General features: G+C 37.9%; 23 protein-coding genes across 23 annotated transcripts; 10 read left to right on the plus strand and 13 right to left on the minus strand.

The window, feature by feature from the left end:
• Positions 1–358: 358 nt before the first annotated feature.
• EROM_020010 (DnaK-like protein) lies at positions 359–2,422 on the minus strand (the record flags this gene model as incomplete). The annotated part of the gene is made up of 1 exon (XM_009265698.1): positions 359–2,422. The coding sequence occupies one exon, from the start codon at positions 2,420–2,422 to the stop codon at positions 359–361; it is 2,064 nt and encodes a 687-aa protein (XP_009263973.1).
• A 110-nt stretch (positions 2,423–2,532) lies between these two features.
• EROM_020020 (hypothetical protein) lies at positions 2,533–3,543 on the minus strand (the record flags this gene model as incomplete). The annotated part of the gene is made up of 1 exon (XM_009265699.1): positions 2,533–3,543. The coding sequence occupies one exon, from the start codon at positions 3,541–3,543 to the stop codon at positions 2,533–2,535; it is 1,011 nt and encodes a 336-aa protein (XP_009263974.1).
• Positions 3,544–3,643: 100 nt separating this feature from the next.
• On the minus strand, positions 3,644–5,398 carry EROM_020030 (hypothetical protein; the record flags this gene model as incomplete). The annotated part of the gene is made up of 1 exon (XM_009265700.1): positions 3,644–5,398. The coding sequence occupies one exon, from the start codon at positions 5,396–5,398 to the stop codon at positions 3,644–3,646; it is 1,755 nt and encodes a 584-aa protein (XP_009263975.1).
• Positions 5,399–5,427: 29 nt separating this feature from the next.
• Positions 5,428–6,309, minus strand: EROM_020040 (hypothetical protein; the record flags this gene model as incomplete). The annotated part of the gene is made up of 1 exon (XM_009265701.1): positions 5,428–6,309. The coding sequence occupies one exon, from the start codon at positions 6,307–6,309 to the stop codon at positions 5,428–5,430; it is 882 nt and encodes a 293-aa protein (XP_009263976.1).
• A 116-nt stretch (positions 6,310–6,425) lies between these two features.
• EROM_020050 (Ran GTPase activating protein) lies at positions 6,426–7,085 on the minus strand (the record flags this gene model as incomplete). The annotated part of the gene is made up of 1 exon (XM_009265702.1): positions 6,426–7,085. The coding sequence occupies one exon, from the start codon at positions 7,083–7,085 to the stop codon at positions 6,426–6,428; it is 660 nt and encodes a 219-aa protein (XP_009263977.1).
• A 71-nt stretch (positions 7,086–7,156) lies between these two features.
• On the minus strand, positions 7,157–7,819 carry EROM_020060 (hypothetical protein; the record flags this gene model as incomplete). Its single annotated transcript, XM_009265703.1, has 1 exon — positions 7,157–7,819. One exon carries the CDS (start codon positions 7,817–7,819, stop codon positions 7,157–7,159), a length of 663 nt encoding a protein of 220 aa, XP_009263978.1.
• Positions 7,820–8,071: 252 nt separating this feature from the next.
• Positions 8,072–9,382, plus strand: EROM_020070 (hypothetical protein; the record flags this gene model as incomplete). The annotated part of the gene is made up of 1 exon (XM_009265704.1): positions 8,072–9,382. One exon carries the CDS (start codon positions 8,072–8,074, stop codon positions 9,380–9,382), a length of 1,311 nt encoding a protein of 436 aa, XP_009263979.1.
• Positions 9,383–9,561: 179 nt separating this feature from the next.
• Positions 9,562–10,185, plus strand: EROM_020080 (hypothetical protein; the record flags this gene model as incomplete). Its single annotated transcript, XM_009265705.1, has 1 exon — positions 9,562–10,185. The coding sequence occupies one exon, from the start codon at positions 9,562–9,564 to the stop codon at positions 10,183–10,185; it is 624 nt and encodes a 207-aa protein (XP_009263980.1).
• Positions 10,186–10,381: 196 nt separating this feature from the next.
• Positions 10,382–10,753, plus strand: EROM_020090 (hypothetical protein; the record flags this gene model as incomplete). Its single annotated transcript, XM_009265706.1, has 1 exon — positions 10,382–10,753. One exon carries the CDS (start codon positions 10,382–10,384, stop codon positions 10,751–10,753), a length of 372 nt encoding a protein of 123 aa, XP_009263981.1.
• Positions 10,754–10,943: 190 nt separating this feature from the next.
• Positions 10,944–11,264, plus strand: EROM_020100 (hypothetical protein; the record flags this gene model as incomplete). The annotated part of the gene is made up of 1 exon (XM_009265707.1): positions 10,944–11,264. The coding sequence occupies one exon, from the start codon at positions 10,944–10,946 to the stop codon at positions 11,262–11,264; it is 321 nt and encodes a 106-aa protein (XP_009263982.1).
• Positions 11,265–11,402: 138 nt separating this feature from the next.
• Positions 11,403–13,190, minus strand: EROM_020110 (plasmid maintenance protein; the record flags this gene model as incomplete). The annotated part of the gene is made up of 1 exon (XM_009265708.1): positions 11,403–13,190. The coding sequence occupies one exon, from the start codon at positions 13,188–13,190 to the stop codon at positions 11,403–11,405; it is 1,788 nt and encodes a 595-aa protein (XP_009263983.1).
• A 161-nt stretch (positions 13,191–13,351) lies between these two features.
• EROM_020120 (hypothetical protein) lies at positions 13,352–13,930 on the plus strand (the record flags this gene model as incomplete). The annotated part of the gene is made up of 1 exon (XM_009265709.1): positions 13,352–13,930. The coding sequence occupies one exon, from the start codon at positions 13,352–13,354 to the stop codon at positions 13,928–13,930; it is 579 nt and encodes a 192-aa protein (XP_009263984.1).
• Positions 13,931–14,410: 480 nt separating this feature from the next.
• EROM_020130 (hypothetical protein) lies at positions 14,411–14,818 on the minus strand (the record flags this gene model as incomplete). Its single annotated transcript, XM_009265710.1, has 1 exon — positions 14,411–14,818. The coding sequence occupies one exon, from the start codon at positions 14,816–14,818 to the stop codon at positions 14,411–14,413; it is 408 nt and encodes a 135-aa protein (XP_009263985.1).
• Positions 14,819–14,863: 45 nt separating this feature from the next.
• Positions 14,864–15,541, plus strand: EROM_020140 (isopentenyl-diphosphate-delta-isomerase II; the record flags this gene model as incomplete). Its single annotated transcript, XM_009265711.1, has 1 exon — positions 14,864–15,541. The coding sequence occupies one exon, from the start codon at positions 14,864–14,866 to the stop codon at positions 15,539–15,541; it is 678 nt and encodes a 225-aa protein (XP_009263986.1).
• A 299-nt stretch (positions 15,542–15,840) lies between these two features.
• On the minus strand, positions 15,841–17,058 carry EROM_020150 (WD40 repeat-containing protein; the record flags this gene model as incomplete). Its single annotated transcript, XM_009265712.1, has 1 exon — positions 15,841–17,058. The coding sequence occupies one exon, from the start codon at positions 17,056–17,058 to the stop codon at positions 15,841–15,843; it is 1,218 nt and encodes a 405-aa protein (XP_009263987.1).
• A 50-nt stretch (positions 17,059–17,108) lies between these two features.
• On the plus strand, positions 17,109–17,852 carry EROM_020160 (putative polyadenylate-binding-like RNA-binding protein; the record flags this gene model as incomplete). The annotated part of the gene is made up of 1 exon (XM_009265713.1): positions 17,109–17,852. One exon carries the CDS (start codon positions 17,109–17,111, stop codon positions 17,850–17,852), a length of 744 nt encoding a protein of 247 aa, XP_009263988.1.
• Positions 17,853–17,929: 77 nt separating this feature from the next.
• Positions 17,930–18,955, minus strand: EROM_020170 (GATA zinc finger transcription factor 3; the record flags this gene model as incomplete). Its single annotated transcript, XM_009265714.1, has 1 exon — positions 17,930–18,955. One exon carries the CDS (start codon positions 18,953–18,955, stop codon positions 17,930–17,932), a length of 1,026 nt encoding a protein of 341 aa, XP_009263989.1.
• A 262-nt stretch (positions 18,956–19,217) lies between these two features.
• Positions 19,218–20,309, plus strand: EROM_020180 (hypothetical protein; the record flags this gene model as incomplete). Its single annotated transcript, XM_009265715.1, has 1 exon — positions 19,218–20,309. The coding sequence occupies one exon, from the start codon at positions 19,218–19,220 to the stop codon at positions 20,307–20,309; it is 1,092 nt and encodes a 363-aa protein (XP_009263990.1).
• A 77-nt stretch (positions 20,310–20,386) lies between these two features.
• Positions 20,387–20,797, minus strand: EROM_020190 (hypothetical protein; the record flags this gene model as incomplete). The annotated part of the gene is made up of 1 exon (XM_009265716.1): positions 20,387–20,797. One exon carries the CDS (start codon positions 20,795–20,797, stop codon positions 20,387–20,389), a length of 411 nt encoding a protein of 136 aa, XP_009263991.1.
• Positions 20,798–20,945: 148 nt separating this feature from the next.
• On the plus strand, positions 20,946–21,872 carry EROM_020200 (DNA replication factor C small subunit; the record flags this gene model as incomplete). The annotated part of the gene is made up of 1 exon (XM_009265717.1): positions 20,946–21,872. One exon carries the CDS (start codon positions 20,946–20,948, stop codon positions 21,870–21,872), a length of 927 nt encoding a protein of 308 aa, XP_009263992.1.
• A 53-nt stretch (positions 21,873–21,925) lies between these two features.
• On the minus strand, positions 21,926–22,933 carry EROM_020210 (DnaJ-like N-terminal domain-containing protein; the record flags this gene model as incomplete). Its single annotated transcript, XM_009265718.1, has 1 exon — positions 21,926–22,933. One exon carries the CDS (start codon positions 22,931–22,933, stop codon positions 21,926–21,928), a length of 1,008 nt encoding a protein of 335 aa, XP_009263993.1.
• Positions 22,934–23,009: 76 nt separating this feature from the next.
• Positions 23,010–23,324, plus strand: EROM_020220 (U1-like Zn-finger-containing protein; the record flags this gene model as incomplete). The annotated part of the gene is made up of 1 exon (XM_009265719.1): positions 23,010–23,324. The coding sequence occupies one exon, from the start codon at positions 23,010–23,012 to the stop codon at positions 23,322–23,324; it is 315 nt and encodes a 104-aa protein (XP_009263994.1).
• Positions 23,325–23,363: 39 nt separating this feature from the next.
• Positions 23,364–24,866, minus strand: EROM_020230 (hypothetical protein; the record flags this gene model as incomplete). The annotated part of the gene is made up of 1 exon (XM_009265720.1): positions 23,364–24,866. One exon carries the CDS (start codon positions 24,864–24,866, stop codon positions 23,364–23,366), a length of 1,503 nt encoding a protein of 500 aa, XP_009263995.1.
• Between the last annotated feature and the right edge of the window lie 53 nt (positions 24,867–24,919).

Genomic DNA, 24,919 nt, shown 5'->3' on the forward strand with positions numbered 1-24,919 from the left:
TCTCCTTTTCTTCGCTGTCTCGAGTACTGGTACATAACTAAAATTTATGAATCAAGATTCAAGATATGTTCATCATCTTTGGAGTGCCATTTAGAATCCAAATTTACAATCGATTAAGACTCTCTAATATTTGTTTATAATGATAGTATATACATACCAACTCTAATGGATGAGAGATACATCCTTATCTTCATGGATGAATTACATAGTAACAATATCCTTCAATAATAAAATATTTCTAACAGCAATACGTGTACGTTGAATAAGAAAAATAAAGGCACCCGAAAATATTTAGACACATTTAAACGAATAGATAAAACTTATGGATAAAAATAGAAGAAACAGTTTAATTAAAAGCTTAGAGCTCCTCCCTTCCTACTTCCTTTTCTTCTCCAGATTTAGCTGAACTAAGGAATTCCTTGATTCCATTGTCAAACTCTTGAAGCTTTTCTTCAATGTGGATTCTGGGTGCTATTTCCTTGTGCTTTTCCAACCACAATCTTGTTTTCTGGACATATTCAAGGGCATCCTTCTTGATATTCTCAGGAATTATTTCAGCAAATTTTGGATTCTCAGCTTGTGACAAGGCATATTCAAGCTTCTTAACCACTTCTCGTTTCTTCACAAGTTCTTGATTCTCCTCGCTATGGACTCTCTCTTCAAACCTTTCAATTTCTTCTGAAGTCATATTAGCAACAACTGAGCTAAAGTATGCATCTGCTGTTTTATCATTTTGCAAATCCACAGCTTTCACATAAATTTTCCCATGAGTATCAATTTCCAATGTAACACCAATTCTTGGAACACCACGAGGTTGATTTCCAGGGAGATCCAGCTCAATGTCTCCAATATAAATGTTATCCTTAAAGCTTTCCAACCCTCCCTGAGCAACACGGATCCTAACCTTTACCTGATTATCCTGTGCAGTAGTAAATTCTTTTGTTCCTGTTGCTGGAAGAAGAGCCCCTTTTGAAATGATAGCTTCGAAATGATCCTCTTCTGTACAAATCCCTAATGAGAGAGGAACACTGTCAGCAGTCACAATTTGCTCGGATTCACTTAGCATGCTGAGCTCATTGGCGGTGTACAAAGCTGCACCCCTAGCAACTATTGTGTCGGCATTAACACCTTCATAGTAAATCTTGTCTGCCCCAAAAATCTCTTCAACAATATCGATCACCTTAGGAATTCTTGTGGATCCTCCAACAAGTAGTACTCTGTTGATGAGATTCTTATCGTACCCCTTGTTCTCTTTTCCGTCTCCAGAAAGCAACAAATCCATGGTCTTTCTGATCTTGGAATAAAAGTCCTCGTTCAGCTTATTAAATTTCTCATTTGTGAGCTCCAAAGTAATGGACTTTTCGCCATCATAAATAAAGCTCTTACTAATAGAAGAGTTTGCTTTCCTTCCTGGCGACTTACGAACTTCATCACAGATGTCTCTCTTCATTTCCTCGACAAGATTCCTTAACCTAAGCTTAACATTCTGGTTTTCCATCACATCAAATCCCGTACTGCTTTTAATGTGGCTAGCAAAGTACTGTGTGAGATTGTCATTAACGTTCTCTCCTCCAAGGAAATTATTCCCTCCATAGTTTGGCACCATCATAAATCCTCCGGATGACTCCACAATAGAAACATCAAACGTACCCCCTCCAAGATCAAATACACAAATGTTCATATCATCGACCTCCTCTTTGGTTGTGATTCCTTTTCGGATAAGATCGTATGTATGAGCAAATGCTGCTGCAGATGGTTCCTTCCAAATCATAGGAGTTGGGAGCCCTGCCATCTCTGCTGCCTTCACAGTTGCTGCAACCTGGTTCAAATCAAAGTAAGCTGGAACAGTGATCGTTATCCCTTGAATCCTGTACTCCCTTAGAATTTGATCCTTCAACATGCGTAGAACATGGCTTGAAAGCTCCTCTGGTGTTACAGATTCATAACTCCCTAGATCATTTTCCTGGATTTTATATGCTACTCTCTTTTTTCCTCCAACACTCTCTACAAATATAGGCACAGATGCATTTCTTTTTATATCCTCAACCTTTTTGTCAATGTTTGCAAGATCCTCAATTCCCATTCCTCGCTTGAAGGCATAAAAATAAGTATTTGCATTTCCCTCGGCATTGTACATCTGCAGTCCTGGCCATCCAGCTATGGCTTCATACTTGGATTTATTCCCATCTCCTTCTGGTAGCTTCTTGAAGTATACAACCGATGGATATGTCTCTTCCCCACTAGGAGAGAGGACAAATTTTGTATCTTTTAAAGACGGGCTATATACAGATATGCAGCTGTAAGTAGTCCCCAGATCAATTCCAACAGCAACAGCCTCTCTTAAATCAGTACTTCCAGACGCATTACAGAAAATGGCAGTCAGCACCAACAACAAACTTCTAAATAGCATACCCTTGTCCATGAAGAAAAAATTTATATAAAATTCTTTCTAATTTTTACATGGTGAACCATCAAAAACAGGTGTGACTTCCATATTAGGAAGTTAACATCAAACAAATACATACTCTACCACTATAGGATAAAGCAAAGCCTTGGGTATCTCAAAGCATTATCTATGGATTTCGAACTAGCACAAATGTGCTCTGACAATTCAATGTATTTGGCTCCATAGATAAATCCATCTTCAAAAACATATGGCTGGTTGGTGTCATCCATTTCTTCTGAGTTTCCTTTACAGAGCAAAATACTTATCTCATGCTTGTTAAACGGAACATCCTCTCTTAATCTAAATGCTTTGCAGCATGTTGGACATTTATTATTCTCTGTGTTAATACATCTGTACGTCTTATATGCCATCATTCCGTATTCTATTCGTTGCATGAGCCTTGATTTAAGCCCTCTCCTAAACAACTTCAGTGCACATACTAGAAATTGCTCTGCTGTCTTAGTGTGTCTTGAAAAGGGATACTTTCTGAAGTTAGAATTCGATACAAGAACTGGTAGGTATGATTTTATCTGCTCTGGAACTCTCTTGAACTCTTTGTTGATAAACTCTAATGCCTTATCAAACTCTTGTCCATGGCACATTTCTATGAATTTTTCAACCTTCAGGTCGTTTTCTAGTGAAGCTGCTTCTTCGCATTTCATACTTTTAAGTTCCACTCTGTACTCTCTGCAAAACGATAAGGCCTCTTCAAATAGCCCGTTTTCTATCTGATTTTTGATCCCATAAACACGCTTGTAGAAATCAGCGTCAGAATAAGCTTCGATCGAAAATTTACTAGCCAGGGCTGAGGCAGTACCGAAGCATCCGATGTGCTCAAAATGTTCCATAATAAATACGTTGAGAGTATTTGTAGGTTCATTTCTAGATGCCATTATTCTTGTATTTCTTTTCATTTCATCGATGTTCGACCCTACTACTTCTTTGAGCTTTTCCAGCTTCTCCATATATTCTTCTTTGCTTATCTTTCTGCATCTATACATCTGAAAGAGCCTCTCCATAAGCTTGCATGTTGTCCTGAGAGTGCTTGATATCCTTGCCTTTTGAATTGTTGATAGATCCATCAAAACAATTTGCATTCTTTCAATATATACCTACAAAGGCTTGACATCAAACTCAAAGAACTAAAGTCAAACCATAATTGGAAATAGGTGTATTTATTAGTCTTGTCTCAAAACCTCAGGGAAGATCTCTATTATGCTCAAATTCTACCTTGTGCAACTTATTTGTTATTGAAAGATAAACGTTTCTATAAAGTATTCTCCCCATTTTCTTGTCCGCAAAGACCTCTCCGTCTTTTTTCCAACTTCCACCACTCTTTCTGTATCTACTGAGGATAGGGACTCCTTCACAAAGACTAGATGTTACTATGGTTTCTTTTTCTGCAAAAACCTCCATGACATTTGTATCATTGATCAATTTTTCTTCAATTGCTCCATCTTTCATTTCAAAGCTAAATATCCCACTCCCAGCTAGTGATATAAATAGTGTTCCTTCAGAAATCCTGAAAGATGTAATATCTTTATCTTCCAGTATCCATTCTCCGGACCTTACTCTGAATATTCCACATTGATCAAGCAAGAAGACTCCTCTTTTTGTTTCCTCAATCTGCCGAATGTTCTCGTTTTTAAGGCGCTTTGTAATCCCTGGCCCTGTTACTTCAATAAGACCCCCATCAAAGCGCAGAAAAAGTCTTCCCCTATCCAGTATGACATCTTCTGGGGTAGTCGATATTCCAATGCTTTCATACTTTCGGACGAATACCAACCCGTCATCCTCTATCCGATAAATGTTTGCTGTTGTTTTTCTATTTTTCCCTCCATATGATAATCTGACAATGTGTCCTGATGAATAAAAACAATTAGACCCTTTAAGGTAAGCTATTCTTTCCACATCCCCTTCTTCAAGACTATACATGAAAATATAGTTCTTTTTAACTGCAACTATAAGATTTTTCAAAGACTCCCTAGGGCATTCCCTCTTGAACACATAGGGTATATTGACCTTAGTTCTCTTCACATTATATTCAAAAATTTCCTTCCCGGGCATCTCTTCTTCAATATGTTCAAAGTCGTCAAGAGGTTTGCAGTACTCGAAGCTAGGAAGAGAAAAAATCTCTTTTTTAACATGGCCTGCTTTAGAGTCATATACCACCACACAGAATGATGTTAGAACATAAATGTTAGATCCATCCTGTACAAAATCCACAGGATATCCTTCAAATACCGTCAGAAACATTTTTTCGTCTCTCCTGGTCTCTATCCTAACAAGCTTTCTATCTTCACATACAACCAAGAGGCTTTCAAGTGAAGTTATTATAATTCTAACAATCGGCCGAGAGTGGTAATGATATGACAAACTTGTCTTTCCTTTCAAGAAATAGAGAATGTTCGCATCGTCTGCATATGCAATCACACCGTTTCGAACTGAAAGACATCTGATATTCACATCACAAAGAATTTCTTCACTGCATTTCTTTACAACGTCAAACCTAATCAGGTTTTTATTACTGCATATGTAGAAATATGCTTCATCCCAAAAATAAACTCCTGTTTGGAAGTCAAATAATATCTCCTGGTTTTCATCAATTCCTAAGCATCTATTCATCCTCCTTGCGAGATAGAACAATTGTCCATGATGTATATGAAAATCAAAAACTCCCTCATTCAGAACCTCGATCTCATGAATTGGTTCTTCAAATAAATCTTCATAGATTAACATCTTTTTCTTGGTCAGGAGGTAATATTTTCCATCAAACTCCTTGGCAGCCTTAAACTTGAAGAAATTTTTTCTTCTTACCACAGCAAAGCCTTCCTTTTGATACTCCTCAATAACATTTTCTCCTATCTTATAGAATACTTCACTACCGATAAATATCTTTCTGTTATTCCCATTCAGTATCATAAGGGCCATAAAAATTTCAAGTTTCTCCATAAAATCATGACTCTTTCCTTAAAAGCACTTCAAAGTCTCTGCTCCTTCGGTCTTGTGTTTCTTTCCAGATACCTTCGCAGGAAAGGTTGCTCTTTCAAGCTAACCACGTCTTCCACATACTTTTTGGCTATAATGAATTGAACACTCATTCTTGTTATTTCTGGGGACTCATAACCCTCAGTTCTCTCCAAGGTTTCATCAATAAGTTTTGCAAATCTAATGTCATTTTCAACAGACCCTTGGCTTAGCACAGCCAGTACCCTACTGATGGCCTCTTCCCTTATAATCTCTTCATATTCGTTTACCTTTTGCCTCAGCTGTCCCAATAGGCTCTTAATCTTTAGGTCTTCACATTCCAATATTATGTCCTCCTTTTCATTCATACTGTTGTTATAATCCCTAATTACTTTCTCAATTCCCTTGAGAATATTCAATCCGAGCTTGTTAATCAAATACATTACATCGCTTCTTATATTTTTGACACGATTACTATATTCACAAGCCTTTTGAAAGTTCAATAGCCTAACACCCATATTTACATTATTGTAAAGATGGGAGAGCAGCGTAGAAATCTGATCCTTACAATACACTATTTCCATACTTTCATTGCTACCTTTTCCTTTGGATCCAACTCTATCTCCAGAATCCTGTGTTTTTGAAGAGATAGCTTTTGTGTACCTAAGGTTTTGCTTCAATATCCATTCATGAAACTTTCGGAGTATCTTGCATATCTCCAATTCCATCCGGGCCTTCATCTCTTTATTCTTCATCTGATAATCAATATGTCGTTGTGAAAAAATTAGATCTCTTTGGACTCTACATCTATTTTCTATTTCCTTCTCAAGCCTAGCAACCTTGAGTGTCCTCTCGGTGTTTTCCAATACACTTCCAAGATATCTACCAAGATCCATGGCCAAATCTCATCGCTGTCTAACTTATTTCACTTGGTTTCAGAAGCCACAAATGGAATACAAGAGAGACAAAGGTCTTAAAAACATAATAGACACTGTTTGAGACAGAATAAAAATCATTCTTTATTCACTTTTGTCTTAAGAGATTTTTCATTGTGAGATCTCCCCAAGTCATATTCCTCACCAAACCTTCGATAATCCTCCTCAGAATAAAACTTCACAACAAACAGTTGGATTTTCTTTCTTTGAGCATCCACCTCGACCGTATCCTCGGTAGACATCCACATCCATCCATTACTAACCTTTCCGTGTGGCTGTGCTTTGAATCTTGGATTGATGAAATGATTGCATCCAAGCCTACCAATCTGGTCCCTAAATACTGTTATCTTAACAAGATTGCTCTTCGAATGCATTCCAATAATCATGGTCCCTTCAGCTCGTTCCTCAAGAGCCTTGGTCTCCTCAGAGAAATAATAGAGCTTACATCTAGCCTTAAATAGAACCTCGTCACTCTGGTTTTCCTCGAGATGTTTTCTTTGCTTCTCAACCACTTCAGTTACATCAATCTTATCCTTTTCCTCTCCTCCTTTGGTTTCGTCTTTTCGAGGTACTCCATTGGTTAGAAATGGGCTTTGATGTGCCTTCTTTGTTTCAACTTCTTTCTTGACGCTATCGGCAAGTCCCTCCTTTTCCATTCCACCGGGGACTTCTTCTTTTTGCTTTTTAGGGATGGTCTCTATCTTTTCATGCTCTCCTTTCTTTTCTACTTCTGCCATTAGACTTTGTTGAGGGAGGAATTTTGAGCAAAAAAATACATCGGATCTTAAACTAGAAATGATTTAATATGTTAGTGGCAGATTCCGCCAGAAAAAAGCGAGAAGTCTGTTGTCTTTAGGCGTATATCTCTTTTGAATCCATCTCTCCCATTATCAACCTCCTCAAATTCTACCATATCGTTCAGGGGAGACCCTGCCGTAATAAATAGGGCATTAGCAATGATGGACTCAATCTTCATAGGCTCGGTCTCCGTGAACGTTGCCACATCGTTTGAGCACTCGGGATACTTCCTTTGGATGACAAGAGGTGTCTTCTGCCCTGCTAGAATAAAGTCTTCACTATATCCTTCAGACTCGCAGGTATAGAGAAGAATTACTGATGCGCCTGGCTTGTCTCTAGCTGCTTGGACCAGGTCATATTGGAATCTGCTCGTATCCTTTCCACACTTGTCCAAATCAATTTCAGGAGATGTCATCCCACTAACACTCCAGTCAAAGTGGAATTTGCGCTTGTCTGTGCTTGCTCTGTCTGCATATACATGTTCATTCATCTTCAACTCCAACTCCTCTGCAACACTTCCCACAATGTCCTCAATGCTTCTACCTTTATCAAGAAATTTCTTTCGTCCAGCTTCAGAGATGTACACTTCTACTGGAACTCTCCTGACGCCTATTGCCTGCGAAGAAATTTCCAGGCCCATCAGAAGGATCAGGAAGTACTTATTGCCAAACATGTATTCCTCTAGAAAGAAGACTATTTATTTTCAAATCTGAAACTTACTTGAGGCAAGAGTGTTTCACGCCCACCTTAAACCTAAATGCAGGAAATCAAATGGACTCGCCTTCTCGTTAATAAATAGCAAAAGGCTGAAGCCTTATTTCAATTCCAAAATTTATAAGATCTTCATCCCACCATATTGTTAATTAGATGTATATCCTGAAACTTAAAGAAACAAGGCTAAAACTAAGTACCGATGGGATAAACAATGAAGATCCTTCTCTTGTCTCCATTTGTATTTGCACATGTGATCAATCTTGTTATTCTTTACGAGAAGACGGGGCTGAAAGAGGTCAAGGAAATGTATCATTATGTGGTTGAAAGGCTGTTAGACAAGTTCAACGAGCATCTTCAGAGGCGGGGTATAAGAATTAGCCTATTGGATTTCTTAGCATATGACGATTATCTAGTAAAGCCAGGATACCAGGACATATCAATAATGGGTGGTGAAGAAAGTCTTGATGCCAGAGTAGAAGCATTGAGCGGAATCCCTGCCAATGTCATTCTTGTGGCTTCTGCCAGCCCTGAAGAGGAACGAGAAAAGTTTATACCAAATTCACCATGTATGAGTCGTTTCATCAGCAATATGGTTTCTAGCGATATTGTTGATGACGAACTCCTAACAAAAATAATATATGCAGTTCTTGATTGGATGGGTGGCCTTTTCAAAATAGAAGTTCCGAGCCCTGTCAAAGAGAGAAACCCAGAGATTTTTGATAAGTTTGCAAAGGATGTAACAACTCCAGAATTCATAGAAAGTTTGAAACAATGCACAAAAGAAACAAGAGATAAGTTCGAGAAGTTCATCAGAGTGTTAAACTGGAATGAAGAGAAGATGTTCAGCCTAAGAATGATGTCTGGAAGGTTAGATTCTGGGCAAAGCGATGGAGTAGAAATATCAAGCCCTTTAAAGTGGGTTTTATCCAAATCAGAAAAGAAAGCTGAGGATACAAATTCCCAATCTCAACCTCCAAAAGAAATCAAACAGGAAAAAGACAATCCTGAGTCATCTTCAAACGAAGAAAGTTCTTCTGAAAAAAAGGAAAAGAATACCAATAAGAAACCATCAAGATCTCATGAACCTGAGATATCTTCCAAAAAGATAAAGAAAACCTCTCTAAAAAAGACGAACTCAGATAATCTTGTAGATCTAGAAGAATCCGAAAAGAAAGAGGAGATTGAGGAACATGAAAAAAGGAAAACCAACAACTCATTAGAATATTTAGATAAGATTAATAGCCTTCGAAACGATCAAAAACCAAGAGAAGAAGAAGCATTAATGGAAGAAAAAATTAGGGAGGAATTACAAAAGATCATCTCTCATGAGTCTCATAATTTAAAAAGAAGATTCGATGGGTATCCGGCATTGACTAGAATCCCTTCTTATAATGATGAGGAAGTTAGAGATGCACAGCCAAGAATTTTATTTCCAAGTAGGGCAACTCCGGTAAGAAATGCATCAAAAATTAATAGAGGGCTGTCATATGGGAAAATTCCATATAGAAGAGGTTACCCGTGATTAGATTTTCTTTGTGACCTTCAGTTATCTTACTAAAAATAGAATGTGATTCGACATACTTTATGATCTTTATATGACATGTTTGGAATATTCTTCCTTGTTTTAGCGCTTCTCATACATAATATCCGAAACAAAAACTGTGTAATAAATAAAGGAAATGATGATATGAGATTAAATAAATGAAGAGTAGGCCATTAGCATTTGTATGCTTTGTAATTACCATTAATGCAGGCTTTTTTGACTTGTTTAGTGGCTCCAGTAATAGCCAAAAGAGTAGCAGCAATGAAGAAGAAGAAAATAAGAATGTGGAACTTTCACAAGAACAACTTGTGAATAAAATAATGAGTGAGGTTGAAGATATTGATAAGAGCGTTTTACAACTAAACGATGAAGTTGAAAAAGAAAAAAAAGAAAAGCTCGATAGTGAGAGTCAAAAATTGCAAACGGCGTTATCATCCTGGAAACAACTTCAAGAAGCAGCTAAAAATGCTGAAAATGAAAAAAAGAAACAAAAGAAAAAAACTAATAGTATGAATGCTCTTAAAAAAGAAATTCCTCGTCATACAAATGCTATTAAGAAAAAAGTTGGTAAAGTCGTAAATGGCACGAATAATGAACAAGAAGGTGATGAAAGTGATGGAGGTGATGAAAGTGATGGAGATGGTAAAAGTGGTAGAGGTGGTAAAGGAAAAGTATTAAAAAAACTATTAGGGATAGGAAAGAGTAGTAAAAAAAGAAAAAGAAACCCCTCTTCGTCTAAGGGGAAAAGAAAAAAATTTAAGAGCAGTAAAAATGATAATTAAATAAAGAAGACATAATCAACCAAAAAATTATTAAGAATAATAAAGAAAGGCATAAGGAAGTCCAATAAGAACATATTGCTGTCTTACTTGAAAACATCGCGGGTCTCAATAAAATATTTGAAACAATGATATTCACTATTTCATACATATATTTGAAACACTAGAAATAAATGAGTTGGTCCAGCTAAGTAAATAAATGAGATGTTTACCTTATATAATCCTCTTTACATTTTCTAAAATGCATGGTATAAGTCTTTTCCATCAAAACGTTTTGCGGAAAGAAGATGTAAAAAATATGGCTTCAAGACTCAACTCTACGATAGATAATAAAAGGAGTAATCTTTTTGGAGATCGCAAGAAATTTCTTTCTTTCCTTAAAGAAGAAAAGGAAAGTAATGACAGTCAAGAAAGTGGCAAAAATGAGGAAAGTGGCAAAAATGAGGAAAGTGGCGAAGGTGAAGAAAGTGGTGATAATACTGTTAAGCGACTTTCAAAAGCATCACCATATCTTAAATTGGGAAATAATTTAGGGAAAACAGTATTTGGAAGAGGAGGCCTCTTAGGATAATCTAATAAAATATGAACTCATTGTTGATCCTTATTTTACAATCTCTAACATAAATAAATTGGTGATCTCAACATTGATCTTAGGCTAGATATAGGCACTATTGTAATCGCTGCAAGATTGACACATGTTTCAATTTTATCAGAAACCTAAAACAAGATGAGAATAAAATGAACAATTCGATGATAATCAAATGAAAAAAGGTCTTCTAGCACTCTGTGCATTTGCAATTTCCGATGCAAAAAGTCTTCATTTCCGTCACGAGAAACAGAGGAATGAGTTGCATAAGGCCAGCGGGCTTGGAGCTTCAAATCTAGTTTCTAAAAGCATGAGCAAGGGAAGCTTCTTACTACCGGTGTCTAACGTTAGGGGAAAGAAAAAAAGGCGCGAGAAAAAAAGAAAAGGCTCAAGTGAAAGTGAAAGCGAAAGCGAAAACGAAAGCGAAAGTAGTGAAGAGAACAAGAAAACGAGAAAGAAAAAGAAAAAGGGTAAGAAGAGTAAAAATAGAAGCTAAGGGGATTCTGATTGATAATGGAACCCAAGCATGTTTCTATTTGAATCAAATAAATATGGGAAAAGATCTAAAGGAGATATTAAACTTTTAAAGATTAGTTGAGTACATTCAAATGTTTATATTCTCTTAATTGAATAGTTATGTACGGGATGCATTCTGGATACTCCACCAAGAAAAATCACTAAATGAGTGATCTATAAATGGGATGGTCTTAGTAGATAGATATGGAAACATGCAGTCTACAAAATCGTTCATTGTCCTATATGTTCCAGATAGTGTCTTTACCAACTCTACGTATAATTCTCCCTTGTGATTGATCGTGAAAATTCTTGAAAGAGGGATTTCCAATGCTTTATAAGTTATCACATCAGTGATTTTGTTTCCAAACCCTGCAACGAATGGATTTGTATCTCCAAAAAGGCCCTGAATTGTTTTCAGACATGCTATCTTGAAGTCTTCTGGCCTTCTTATTATCAGTTCCCTATATAGTGCTGCAAATACACCGTCTGGTGATAAGATTACAGGCCCATCGGGGAGCTTATATCCGTCTTGGTATACACTCTTGAGATATGACTTTGTAGAGGACGATTGCCCCAGAGCCCTCGCAGTCAGATAAACTATTTTGTATCCATTTCTGACTATTTTTGTGTATAGTGAAGCCACGCCATGATGAGTCCAGTCCCTTCCTATCATACCATAAAGATGACCCCAAACATCACTCTTTGTTATTGTGCCATCAATATCTGAGACAATTATCTTGGCATCGTCCTTCCATAGGTATATATTCCCCTCCAGGTGCTTGTTCAGACCACTGATTTTAAAGATTGCTTGATTTTTCCCCTCTTTTAGGTTGAGCATCTTTAGTTCTTCAGAGTTCAGCTTCAAAGAAAAGGATACATCCCTTTTGATTATCTTTTTTGTCCCAAATATATTCCACCCAAGAAGTCTATTATGCTCATTTTCAAGGATCTTCATAATCTTCTTTGCCTTATTGATCCGAGACCCTTGGATTTCAAAGAATATTTTACAGAATATATCGTATGGTAAATAGAAACGGAAGTTACACTTCTTACATCCTTGGACCCTCACAACCAGGCTTTCTATATTTCTTATCTCTTGAACCAGGAAGGAGTTGAATGTATGATCCAAAGATTCCTGTATTTTTTTGTTGTAGCAAAGAGAAAATGATATGCTTGCTCCCATACACTCCTTGGTATTTCCGTCACAGATTTTGTCATTGAATGGTGGGTAAAGATGTAACCCGGCAATAAGATGAAGGACAGATCGATATTTTCCTATTAGGAAGTCGAAGTGCTCTGTGGAATTGATTAGATTCCCGAACTTGACGAATCTCTTTTCGAAATCATGGTATGAATCCTTATGGTCTCTTTGATGCAGAACCTGGCCATACATTCGCTTTTTAAGGTTCTCTGTCCTTTCTTTTCTTAAATACTTCTTGAATTCAATGTCTTCAATGTTGAGGTTCTTTTCTTTGTACTTCATTACAACATCGAAGTTCAATGTACTGAGATCAGAGCCATTTCCCAGTGAGAGCTGCTCCAACCTCTTGCTAAGAATTAGCTCATCGTCTGAGTCAAACATCGTGGAGAGTTTCTTGTTGTACTCGAGTATGATATCATAGTCCAATCCAAGGTCGTCCTCTGTGTCTTTTTCAAAGAACAACTCTCCCTGGCTTGTTATGGACATTGTTATATCGCACATTTTTCCATTGATGAATAGATGAACCGTCTGGTTATTGACTCCATAAAAGTAGAGCCTTCCAAACCGAAGTTGGAACTCCGTGCACCTCAGCTTTCCATCCTTGCCTTCAACAACAATAACATCATTGACCCCACTCAATGTTATTGGATTGATGTTGTTGTACAATCCGGAGACAGAAGTTATGAGTTTATGAACTATCCCCATATTCCAGGGTTTTCTTTTGCACTGATTTATCTCCCAATAAGATAGTACCCATTTCTCTCGGCAATAGTATCTCGCCACCTTCCTTGATGTATGGTACAATCTGCGTTTTCCTTTGTTAGGCCTTGCACGCATGTCTTTGCTTTTATTTCACAACCCATTGAATGGAAGAAGACGGACCAAGACTAGCCAAGATGAGGCAGGCTTACAAGCGGGCCATACAAGAAATTCTTAAGGAGAAGGAAAAAATAAAAGGGATCCTCACTGATCCGAATACTCTATGTGAGGATTCCTTTTTTATGGATAGCTCTAAGGCTGGAGAGACTCATCAAAGAGACCCGGAGGAAACGTCGAGTGCTATTGAGAACATTTTCCAGGGCCTTAGGTCAAAACTATCTGATGTCTTTAGGAAAAAGCTAGAGATGAATGACATTTCAAACAAGCTCAATCGGCTAGATAGGGATGTTCTTGAGGGAAGAACAAGCCTCAGAGATGTTACTTCCAAAGAGTATGTTAGGGAGATTTTTGAGTCATACCTTGTTAATACCAAAGTTGATTACATAGACTACATTGAGGAAACCAAAAGAGAAGCCCTGGAGAGGATAAGGGTGCTAAAGAACGAGCTTGAAAAAGCTACTGAGGAATTGGGGCTTCTGAAAAGAGAAAACACTCTTTGCAGAAATACCTATGATAATCTAATCAGTAGCTTCTCAAAGGCTGCAAGGAATAAGAATGGCCTATGAGTGAATGTTTCTTAAAAATTCATAACAATAAAATTTAGTTGAAGACCATTCCTATGCTTTTATCAGGATTTTTCATAGCCCACGGCATAACCTTCCGTCTAGAAAAACTACTTTCTTAATATATCTAACACTACCCTTTTGATATCATTGAAATTTTCATGAACTTTCACATTACAAAATACCACCAGCTTTTTTTTGGATCTTACTTTATTCTTCATTATCTCCTTCTTTAGCGCCTCATCGTACAGGTGAATTGTCTCTTCACATTGGCTCACATATATAAATATATGCGTATTTGTCTCAAGGATTTTTATGTCAGTATCAAGACCAGATATTTTGGTTGAAAAGTCCACATATGCAGACCTACCTTCTCCTCCATCCATCATACCTTTGAGATAATTTCTTTAATCTTCTGTGAATACATTTCATACATGGTTCTTAAGTTTCAACATAAAACCGACTCAGAACTAATGGACGAAATCATTGGTGCTTTACATACTTGACCTTCAACTTTTCCTGAGAATCGTTATCCTCCAGAAGATAGTATGGATATAGAAATATCATCCATCCAACAGTAAACAGAACAAGAAATGTTTCCACAATCACCCTCTGAACAGAATATAAGCCCCGAAGCCCAGAATAGATGAAAAATACGCCTTCTGCCAAGAAGGATCCCGCTATTGAGGAGTAGAACCCCACTCTAGTTGCCTTTCTAGATGCTAGAAGCCTTGCTATTCCTAGCAGCAACGCGAGATAGGCATAGACTGATCCTGAATCCCAGGAACTAGCGACATTGAGATGGTCCTTGTGTACAACTAGGATGTATATGGTCTTTATTATTGTGTAGATAAATAGCCATTTGGGTAGTAATCCCGGTTTGTTTCCCATCGTATGGGGTCAATATTAGATGGAATTTGACAAGTTCAAGCCCTTATGGACAACTATAATAGAAACATACTCCTTGTGAATGACAAAGACAAGGTGGTCGGTATTGGAAAGGCACTTCGAACCCACTTTAGGGAACATCTAATGCTCCACAGGGCATTCAGCGTGTTTTTATTCAACTCAAGAAACGAGCTTTTGATCCAAAAGAGGGCATCGGGAAAGCTTCTTTTTCCAAATAAATGGACAAACAGCGTCTGCTCCCATCCATTTGTCAATGATCTTTCTTTCATTAATCCCCTACTAGATGTGAAGATACATGCGGTCAAGCGGATTGACCACGAACTGGGAATAGGAAGTATACTAATAGATGATTTAAGGTTTGTCTCTCGTATTATATACAAGGCCAGTCCTACTGAAAGATATAGTAGAATCCTGCCCGGGATCCCAACCACACAGAAAATCTCCACCTTTCCAGATCCCAACAACCTCAGCGGGTCCTATTCCTCTGATGATTTCCATGAATGGGAGGTCGATTATATTATTCTTGCGGTGTCTGATGCCTCTCCTTGCCCCAATCCTAATGAAGTTTCAGAAATAAGATATGTTTGCAAGGAAGAACTTCAAGAGTTGATTGCTAGAGATTTGGCATCTCCCTGGTTAGATGAAATATCGAAGCATGTCGATATATTTGATATCAAGCAATCATATTTTCCATCTGATCCTTAGAATAATTTCTGGTAAAGTGCTATCCCAAAAATGGTTCAACGCCCTTTGAAGAATGTCAAACTTCATAAGAAGCCTACGAAATACAAGAAAACACTCAAAAAGGTGAGGAATGAAAGTGACCTGATAACAAAGGAGATCAACAAGGGGATAATCGAGAAATACAGATCTCTTTATGAAAAGAAAAGAAATACTAATCTTAGATAGTTTATTTATTGATAAATCAAAATGGGTGGGAGGTGTAAATGAACCCATTTCTTTATGTTCGGTGCAAATATGATTCCAACCATCCTATAAATCCTTCATTTCTCAGATTCTCTAGCCTTTCTTTTTCTCTCTCTAGCTTTATGGGACTCATAGATCGTTTTAAGTGTATTCTTCAATGGTTTCGGCAAGAATCTATGCTTCGATATTCTGCTTATTTCCCCGACTTCCTTATATTTCTCCTTCAGTATCTCAGAATACCTAAGGGCATCTTTCTCTTTTCTACTCAGTGGTCCTAACTTTTTTGAAGCATAACTCTTCCAAACTCTTATCGACCCGTCATCACTTCCTGAAACAATAAACTGAGAATCATGAGAATATTTCACACCAAATACATTATGCATTCTCTTGTTATAGTATGTGTCTCTACTCTTTCTTTCATTGACATCGAAGATCCTGATTGTCTTATCGAAACTTCCGGTTGCTATCTCTGTCCCAGGTGGGTTGAATTCTACAGAAACAACCGCATTTCCATGCCCTCTGTATATTCCACTAGGTTCATGAAGATATCTTATATCATGGAGATAGGTACAAAAATCCTCATTCCCCGATACAAATATATGCCCATCCATCGGGCTAAATGATATATCATTGGTTTTGCTTCCTACAGATACAGAATGGACCACCTTCCCAACTCTGATGTCAAACAAAGAAAGCCCTCCCTGCTCCCCAACCCCTATTATGCTTGTTAGCACTGCACTAGTGCTTATACATAAGGGGTATCTTGTGCTCATCTGCTGCTTTGAAAAATCTCTTTCGATGTCAAATATCTCTATGCTCCTGGAAGTCCCTACATTCAATGTTCCCATTATGTCCAAGTTTACTACCTCGGAATTACAGCGGTATGTCTGCCCACTACCCAGCCTCTTAACTTCCTTTTCCTGCCCAACATATAGGTTTCCTTCTATGTCCATCCCAAGCCCTTTTATAGAGCTATTGCATTCAAATCTTCTGAGGACACTTCTCTGGCCTAAGTCCCATAAAACCACCTGGTTGTCAAAGCTTCCTGATGCAAACAAAGGTTGCTGGAAATGTCTTGCAAGTAAGTGTATTCCCTCCTTGTGATAGGATAATGCAGTGATGAATGGCTTACTTAGCATCCTTTCAATCTTGACTGAATTAAGCGCCCTCACAAACTCTCTTTCCTTCATAAATGGATGGTAGGCCTCATCTTTAGCAAAGCTCATGTATTCAACATCCTTTTTCCTCTCCTTACAAATTTCTTCTGGTTTGTGGTATATGGTGTTAATCTTCATCCAGGGCTGAAGCCGAAAAAGAAATTCATACTGGAAACCGTATCCCATAGATGGCATCCAAATTGTTTGTAAGTAATTTCCCAGAAAGCTACTCGGAGGAGAACATAAATCTAATTTTTAGTCCTTTTGGAGAGATAAGATCCATCAAGATTTTGAGAGAGCCTAGGATGTTTTCGATTGTTGAATTCAGAGATCCCCTAGATGCAAAAGCGGCAATTGATTCTCTAAATGGCAGAAGGCTACATGGAGAAGGTTTATCATTGCATATAGAAATGGCTTTTGATAGAAAAAGAAGAGTAATAGTCTCTGGAATTCCTTCGGATTCATCGAGCGAAGAGCTTATGAGATTTTTCCAGTACTATGGGCCTATTGAAAACATCACATCTTCCGATCACCCTCAAACAATTTTTATTGACTTTTTGTCTCATAAAGATGCTGAAATGTTTCTCGAACTCAATCAGAAAATAAGCTTTGGAAAAGAAAAGGACAGGCTCTCCATTAAGCCTTTTACCAAAAGAGAGCGAAGAGATCATATTTCCAGCCCGGAAAGAAGCATTTTCATATACAACCTCCCGTCCAAAACAACCAAAACAGACCTCAATGATTTGTTTACAAAGTTTGGAGAGATTCAGTCTCTAGGGATACTAAGTGGAGGAAAAGCATTTGTTAATTATGAAAGAGAATTGTCAGCCCTAAAAGCAATCAGGCACATGGATGGGAAAATCGTAGGAGGAAATAAGGTTAGGATAGTTCTTAAATCCATGAAGAAAGGCATGTTTAAGAGACCATCTTAGAACAGATCCATTCCACAAACCTTAAAGATGTTTAATACCCGAAGCTTCATGCTTAAATTTTCTGTTTAATTACTCTTTCATATGCTAGCTGGGGTATTTACATTAGCATCACAGGAATCCATTCCACTTTCGCCCTCACTGACCATCTCTCCGGAGTAAATATCTTTGAATTGGGTATCTAAATCTCTACTTGGAAAAGAGGGCCCATATCCCCCGAACCCAGGTGTGTCATGGTACTTTTCATTCAAGTAATAATATCCATAAGGCTGTGGATAAGCCACAGATGGTGAGGAATAATCCCTGAATCTGTTGATCATGACATCCCTGCCTATATAATTGCACGAGGGGTTGTATTTCTCAGAAACCTCTCTATCGTAAACCCCACCATATCTATTTCCAAGAACCTTCCCATTAAATCCATTTCGCCTCTCATCTTCCCCACTATTGTCGGGTTGGTCTCTTCTACTTCTTGCATAATCCAGGCAACTTTCGCAAAGATGGCTGGGGGCATTCTTTGAGTCTGAGGTAAAAAAAGAGATATTGCATGACACACAGACAATTCTTTCATGACTACCTTTCAATGCTTTTGTTCTGCCTCCAGATGTGATCATATAAGGTCTCGTCCTACCATGAAGCTTCTGGTAAAGCCCACAAGCATTGCATAAGAGTGTTTTTCCTTGATCTCCTCTTCTCCACGATGGTGTGCTCGTAGTTGAGCAATTAGAACATATTCTTTGCTTTGCCTTTCTTTTGAGCTCTCTTGTGATCTTCGGTATTTCAATTGCATCATATTTTGAGATCAGTCCTCGATCTTTATCTTCCTTGCAGCTACTGAGTCTATCTGAGCCTGGGCATATTTTCACAGTCCTGTTATAGTTTTTTATCCCATCAACACCTTGCAGAAAAGACTTAAGATGGCATCTATTGCCGTACTCCATCTCCTTCCCATCAAAAACCTTTTTTTCACATCCTTTTATATCTTCCATTTCTACGTTCATATCATCCTTATGGAAGCCCCTCCTTTCTTCAACATCGCTAAGATCCTTATCCTGTGTGTCTTCTATATGTCTCTTGCCCCCGTCATCTTTGTTTACAGAGGTCATTGTTTTGTTTTCACAGTGCTATTTTATAGTGGAATTTTCATAATCTCCTTTATTATTGTACAATTAATATATTGCCGATTTAATCTTTGATATATTTGACAATTATCCAAGGTTATCCCCCATATCTGGCAACCTACCTAAACAATGACTAAAACCCTTATAAGCCCATCTATACTAGATATTACTATAATACCTTAAATATATATTATCTAAACAGAAACACAAACAAGATAAAACATATCTAAAAACAAAACAATTGAAAATGGGAAATGAAAAGAACAAGGAAATAATCCGATGTGAATTAGAGAACTATGTCGCAGAGGAAATGAAAAATGCCTCTCCAAGCACAAGACAGATGGATGCAATCCAAAAAATGGTTTCGCTGCCAGAAAAGAATTTTGAAGACTTGGTTTCGGATATTGTAAATGAGATGCGGAGGAGAAGCAGCGTTCCATTTATTTCCCCTGAGACTCCTATGCAATATAAACTCTCCAGAATCCATGAAGATGGATTTAAAAGTCTTGTTCTAGACCTTTTGCTGGTGATGAACCAAAGATCCCCAGAGGATAAATGTTCTTCGGAAAATGTTCATGGATTAATCGACAGCCTTGATAAGCTCATATCTTCACTTAAAGAGGACATGATGAATGAAGAAAAGATGGCCAAAGACATATGTTCCTCTTGTGACGTTTCAGAAAAGTTCATGATGTTCATTGAATACAGCCGCAATGTTTTTGAGCGAAATGGAGAGGATACTAAGGTTCATGAACATATGGTGAAAGAGGCTAAAGAATATTTTGAGATCCAGACAGCTGATGGGCCTGATCTAATGATTAGTGTAGATATGCTTCTGAAAAAATGTGATAAACTGAAGTATAGCAACCTTCCTGAATACAAGTATCATAGAAACAATATCCAAAGGCTAAAAGTTATGGATTTGGAAGAGAGTGTGAAGAAAAGGCTGATCCGGGATGAAGTGGTGCAAGTGTATTCCATTTTTGTGATGGAGAGCACTAATCTGAGAGGAGCGAGAGAAAAGCAGCTTGAATGCAAGGTCAATAGTCTTGTCGACGTTCTATGTAAGATTAAAAATGATGCCGAAGAAGGAAGGGAGATAGCTGCCTATGAATATCTCGAAGACGTGGCCAGTTCCAGTGGGGATATCCTTGAACTTGTTGAAAATATGGATCTAGAGAGTAAGGCTTATTTAAGCCAGCTGAAGATGAAAGTAGCTGCTTTGGAGCAAATACATAATAGAAGTAGTGACGAGGAGCCACTCCCGGCCATGTTCTCAACGATAGAGGCTGTGAAGAAAGTATTGGAAGATGTTTGCAGAATTCAAGGAAATTCTTAGTTATATCGATAAATAAGGAAATGGACAACAAAATATTTAATGGAGAAATAAAATATTGACTTACATTTATTGAAAGCTCAAGTTTTTATGTCTAACTTCGAACTAAGCTGTGCTTTCTTCAACATGTAGAAATCAAATATCTTGAAGTTTTTGATCGTACGATTCTTAATCGATATCTCTAGATACGTATCATTTGTAGACCTATCTTTAGAATTGTAAACCACCTTAATCTTATTGGGTCCCATCCTGCTTACCCTCAAATCTGTCATGCTTGTGAAAAACTCTATCTGAAATTTGTTTTTTTCTCCTCTCACCACGTATCCTGGTCTATTAGGCTCATGACTTATGTTCTTTTCAAATGCTCCTGACTTCTCGATGTTCAGAATCATGTTATTGAACTTGAAGGTGTCTGTCTTGCTATTAACTTCGCTTATAAGAATGCTCCCACCGCAGAATGCTCCGGCCAGGAAGAGGTAGATATGTATCATGCCTGAATCAGAAACACCTCCATTTTATAGTTTAGGATGTTTCACTTCCTCCGAAACACTAGGAAACAGCTTGTTTGATGCAAATCGAAAACACCTATCTAGATGGGTGTAACATGGTTTGTGCTTATAGACCCGGTTTGAACAACCCATGCACCAGCCATGGACAGAGAAGTACCGCCCGGGAACACTTTTGGAGATGGTTGGAAACAAAGAAGTTATTGCATCTCTTCAGTCTATTCTAGAGGCAGGCAAAATCCCCAACATGCTATTCTATGGGCCACCAGGCACGGGAAAGACAACGTCAATAAGAGCTATTGCAAGAAGTCTTCCGAGATCATGTGTTCTTGAGCTGAATGCCAGTGATGAGAGGGGAATAGCAACGGTAAGGGAAACTATAAAAGATTTTGCATCTACATACTCCAAGATGATGAAGCTGGTGATATTGGATGAAGCAGACATGATGAGCAGAGATGCTCAGAATGCCCTCAGAAGAATAATTGAGGACTTCAGTGCAAATACAAGATTTTGCTTAATAGCCAACCACTCAAGAAAGATAATTCCTCCTATTCTCTCTAGATGCACCAAGTTCAGATTTGGGCCTATTGAAAGTACAGAGAGCAGAATCAAAGAAATATGCAGGAAAGAAGGCATAAAGTACACTGAAGATGGGATTGCAGCTGTATCAAAGGTGTCAGAAGGAGATATGCGTAAGGCTGTAAATGATGTTCAGGGGATATCGTTATCTCTGGGGTTGATTGATGAAAGAAATGTCCATAAATTCAATGGAATTGCTCCTGCGCAGATTTATGAGGAGGTGTTTATGGATCTCGGAAATATGAGCATGGTGGAGCTCAGAGCTAGGATTGAAGACCTGAGATATGAATATGGAATAGACTGTGACGCTTTAATCGATAACCTTGGCGGGATCGCCCGGAAAAGTAAAATGAGAAACAAAACGAAAATATTGAAAGAGTTGAGTGATATCGAACGTAGAAGAAGCATAGGATGCAATGAAAAACTTCAATTAGATGCAGTCATTTCTGTATTTATACTGAATAGGGATAATTCCTTATGAAACAATAACTTTATTAAAAATGCTAGGCTTGAATCTATCCAACACGAGCGGCCTTACACTACATCATAATATGGAAGCGCCTCAACTTCTCTTATATCATATCTGCTCCTAGGAATGTTGCTCACAACGTTTGAAATCACAAGCGCCAATACTACCATAACCACAGATCCAAATATCCATAAAGGCAAGTATATTAAAACACTACGAAATCCTGCTAGCACAAGAGAGAATGTGGATATATACAGTATTGGTAGAAGTAATATACACATATTGACCTTCAGAGAATACCTTTTGCTGTATATCCCCCAAAGAATCTGAACAAAAAACAAAAGAGGCTTCAAAAAGGAAGGGATTATTGGTACCAAAACCAGTCCAAAGAGTGCGGCCCTGATCATTTTTCCTATTATTATATTCTTTTTGGCTTGAAGAAAAAACTTCTGCTTATCATTGTGATAATATATGGTATTGATTGTAGATAGGATCTCCACTACTAAGAATATAGCTCCCGAAAAGAGGATGTCTATGAATCCATCAGCATATAATGCATAGTTGAGGATGTGAAGTGTTGCTATGTTGATCTCCATAGATCTAAATATCATACTCTTTAACTCTGTCCCAACCCCATAGACCCAATACAACGCAGACAGGGATCTGGCCATTGGGATGGTGAGAGTTACAGACGATACAGCAAATGGAAGAGACATGACTATGCTGCTGCATTTTCCATGTGCAACTATCGAAGGTAGTGCTAATAGCGTGCTTATATATATTACGAGTGTGACGAGATAGAAGCATATGTTAAGTCTATCAAACATTCTTGTTATGATATATGAGTCCTTGTTGTGCAGAAGAAGTTGCACAGATACTTCTCCAAATATATCATAAAAATCCCTTTTGTATTTATCCTTCAATATTGTGTATGCTTTGTTGATCTCTGCAAATCTATCTGGACTCATTTCGTTCTTGCTTTGGCAGTATAACCTTACAAGAAATCTGTAAGATCTTTCCACATTTTCCTTGGTTGCGTCCTTTGGAATTTTTAGCACGTCGTATAGACTCATTTCAGGGGATATGGAGGAAGAATTAAAGAAAACATTCCCTTCTTTGACCCTTATAACTCCAAAAAATCATCCTTCCATGCCCAAGAGTGATACAAAGCAAAAAAAAGGCAGGAAGAATAGAAATAGGTTGAGGATAAAGAGGACCAAAGTGTTTGGCCCAAAAGGTATTGACCAGGTGAAATCTCAGGTCGAGAGCCGCAAGAGGGTGGAGTATGATCCAGAGCTTCCAGGGGGCGGCCAATTCTACTGCTATGAATGTGATAGACACTTTATCTCAGAAGACGTCCTAATAGGGCATAGAAAGTCTAGCTTACATAGAAAGAGGATCAAAGAAGTAAGAGAGCCTGCCCATTCCCAAAAAGATGCTGAATGGGCTGTTGGGCTGACTTGATCTTTGAAAGTGCTCATTCTCAATCTGATGCATTAAATATTATTTTAATTCATCTAAACTTTCAACTTCTGACAAATCAATTTCACTAGCTAATATCGAGACACAGGTGCTGCTATCCCCATCGTCATTTTTCTCATCAATAACATTCTTGGTTTTCTTTCTTGGTTTTTTAAATGGAAATACAATTCTGGCAACATTATACGGATTTGCCCTCAGAAACGATGTTATATCTGTGAAGAAATCTGCGAAGAAAGTATTGTTCCAGCAGTTATGTCTTTCAAATACATCATTCCATGTTTTCATTAAGACTATGAATGAAGGCTTATAAAAATACCGTTTGTCGACAAGAGCATATATCTTCGAAAGAAGGCGTAGTATCTTCATGGTGTTGCAGTCATTAAGACAGCCTGTCCTCTGCTCTTCTTCCTCAGATATCCCAGGAAGGAAATCAGGTTGGCTATAGATGCACTTCTGAAGGCATGAGCAATCGCTATAACTATATTCAAGCAAACAGAATATCCTTCTTATTCTGTTTTCATTAAACTGCTTCCTGTCTAAGTTCCAGTTAAAGAGATAATAATAATTATAGAGTATCAGTGCACACTCCATAACCACATGCACGTCCCTAGATTCTAGAAACTTCGCTATATGCATCATTAAATCTCCATCCTCAACTTTTCCTAAGTAAAACACAGCTCTCGTACATTTTCGAAGACTTTCTAGCATCTTTCTATACAATCTAATTGCTAGATAGCTACCACTCGATACCAAATCCCTAAGTTCATTCGATCCACACAGAAAGAGATAATCCCATTCACAATAGTTCATAAGATCTAGGCTTTTATCTAGTCCTAGTTCTAGCATATTAAAAAAAGTGGTGTTGTAGACATCATCAAAGATGTTCTTGAGAACCTGATGCCCCACTTTATGCAAAGAAGGAGGCTCTTTGAAGGAAAGGTGTGCTCTATCTTTGAAGACTATTTCAGGATCAAAGTACCTCCTCTTTATCTCGTGCATCACGTCTCCACCCCCAACTCCTTTATACTCCCTCTTTGCCTCATCCATCCTGTAGGCAAATATTGAAGAGTAGAATCTTGCCGTCTCTTCACAGACAAGAGAGTTCAGGAGGATAAAAAAACCACAATCATACAACACTCCTGGAAGCAAAGAGTTCTTCTTAGCTGCTTCTTCGCAAAATCTAATGATATCTTGGGGATTGTCCATAGATTCATATAGTGCTTCGGATAGCAGGAACCCGCCCTTTCTTGTCATGAATAACACCGGAAGATTCGAAGCTGGATCTTGCAGAATTCTTGTTGCTAATCTAAATGCCTCATGCCTTACTTCCGAATCTCTTATAAGATAAGGAAACTGCTTCCCAATAAATCCCCAGCCACCGAGAAACCTCAAAAGGTGTAAGTCCTCAGAGGTAAGTGAAACTATTTTTTCGAGGGATTCCTTATACCCAGGTGATAAGCGGCTACCAGTCACCAATGATTCGTTGAGAATAAACAGTGCTCCTCTGGCCTCATCTTCTACCATTCAACCCCTAAGGACTTAAAATCAATATGGATCATCAAATTCAAAAAGGATAA

This window comes from Encephalitozoon romaleae, chromosome II (genome assembly GCF_000280035.1).
Source record: "Encephalitozoon romaleae SJ-2008 chromosome II, complete sequence".
Classification (NCBI taxonomy): Eukaryota; Fungi; Microsporidia; family Unikaryonidae; genus Encephalitozoon; species Encephalitozoon romaleae.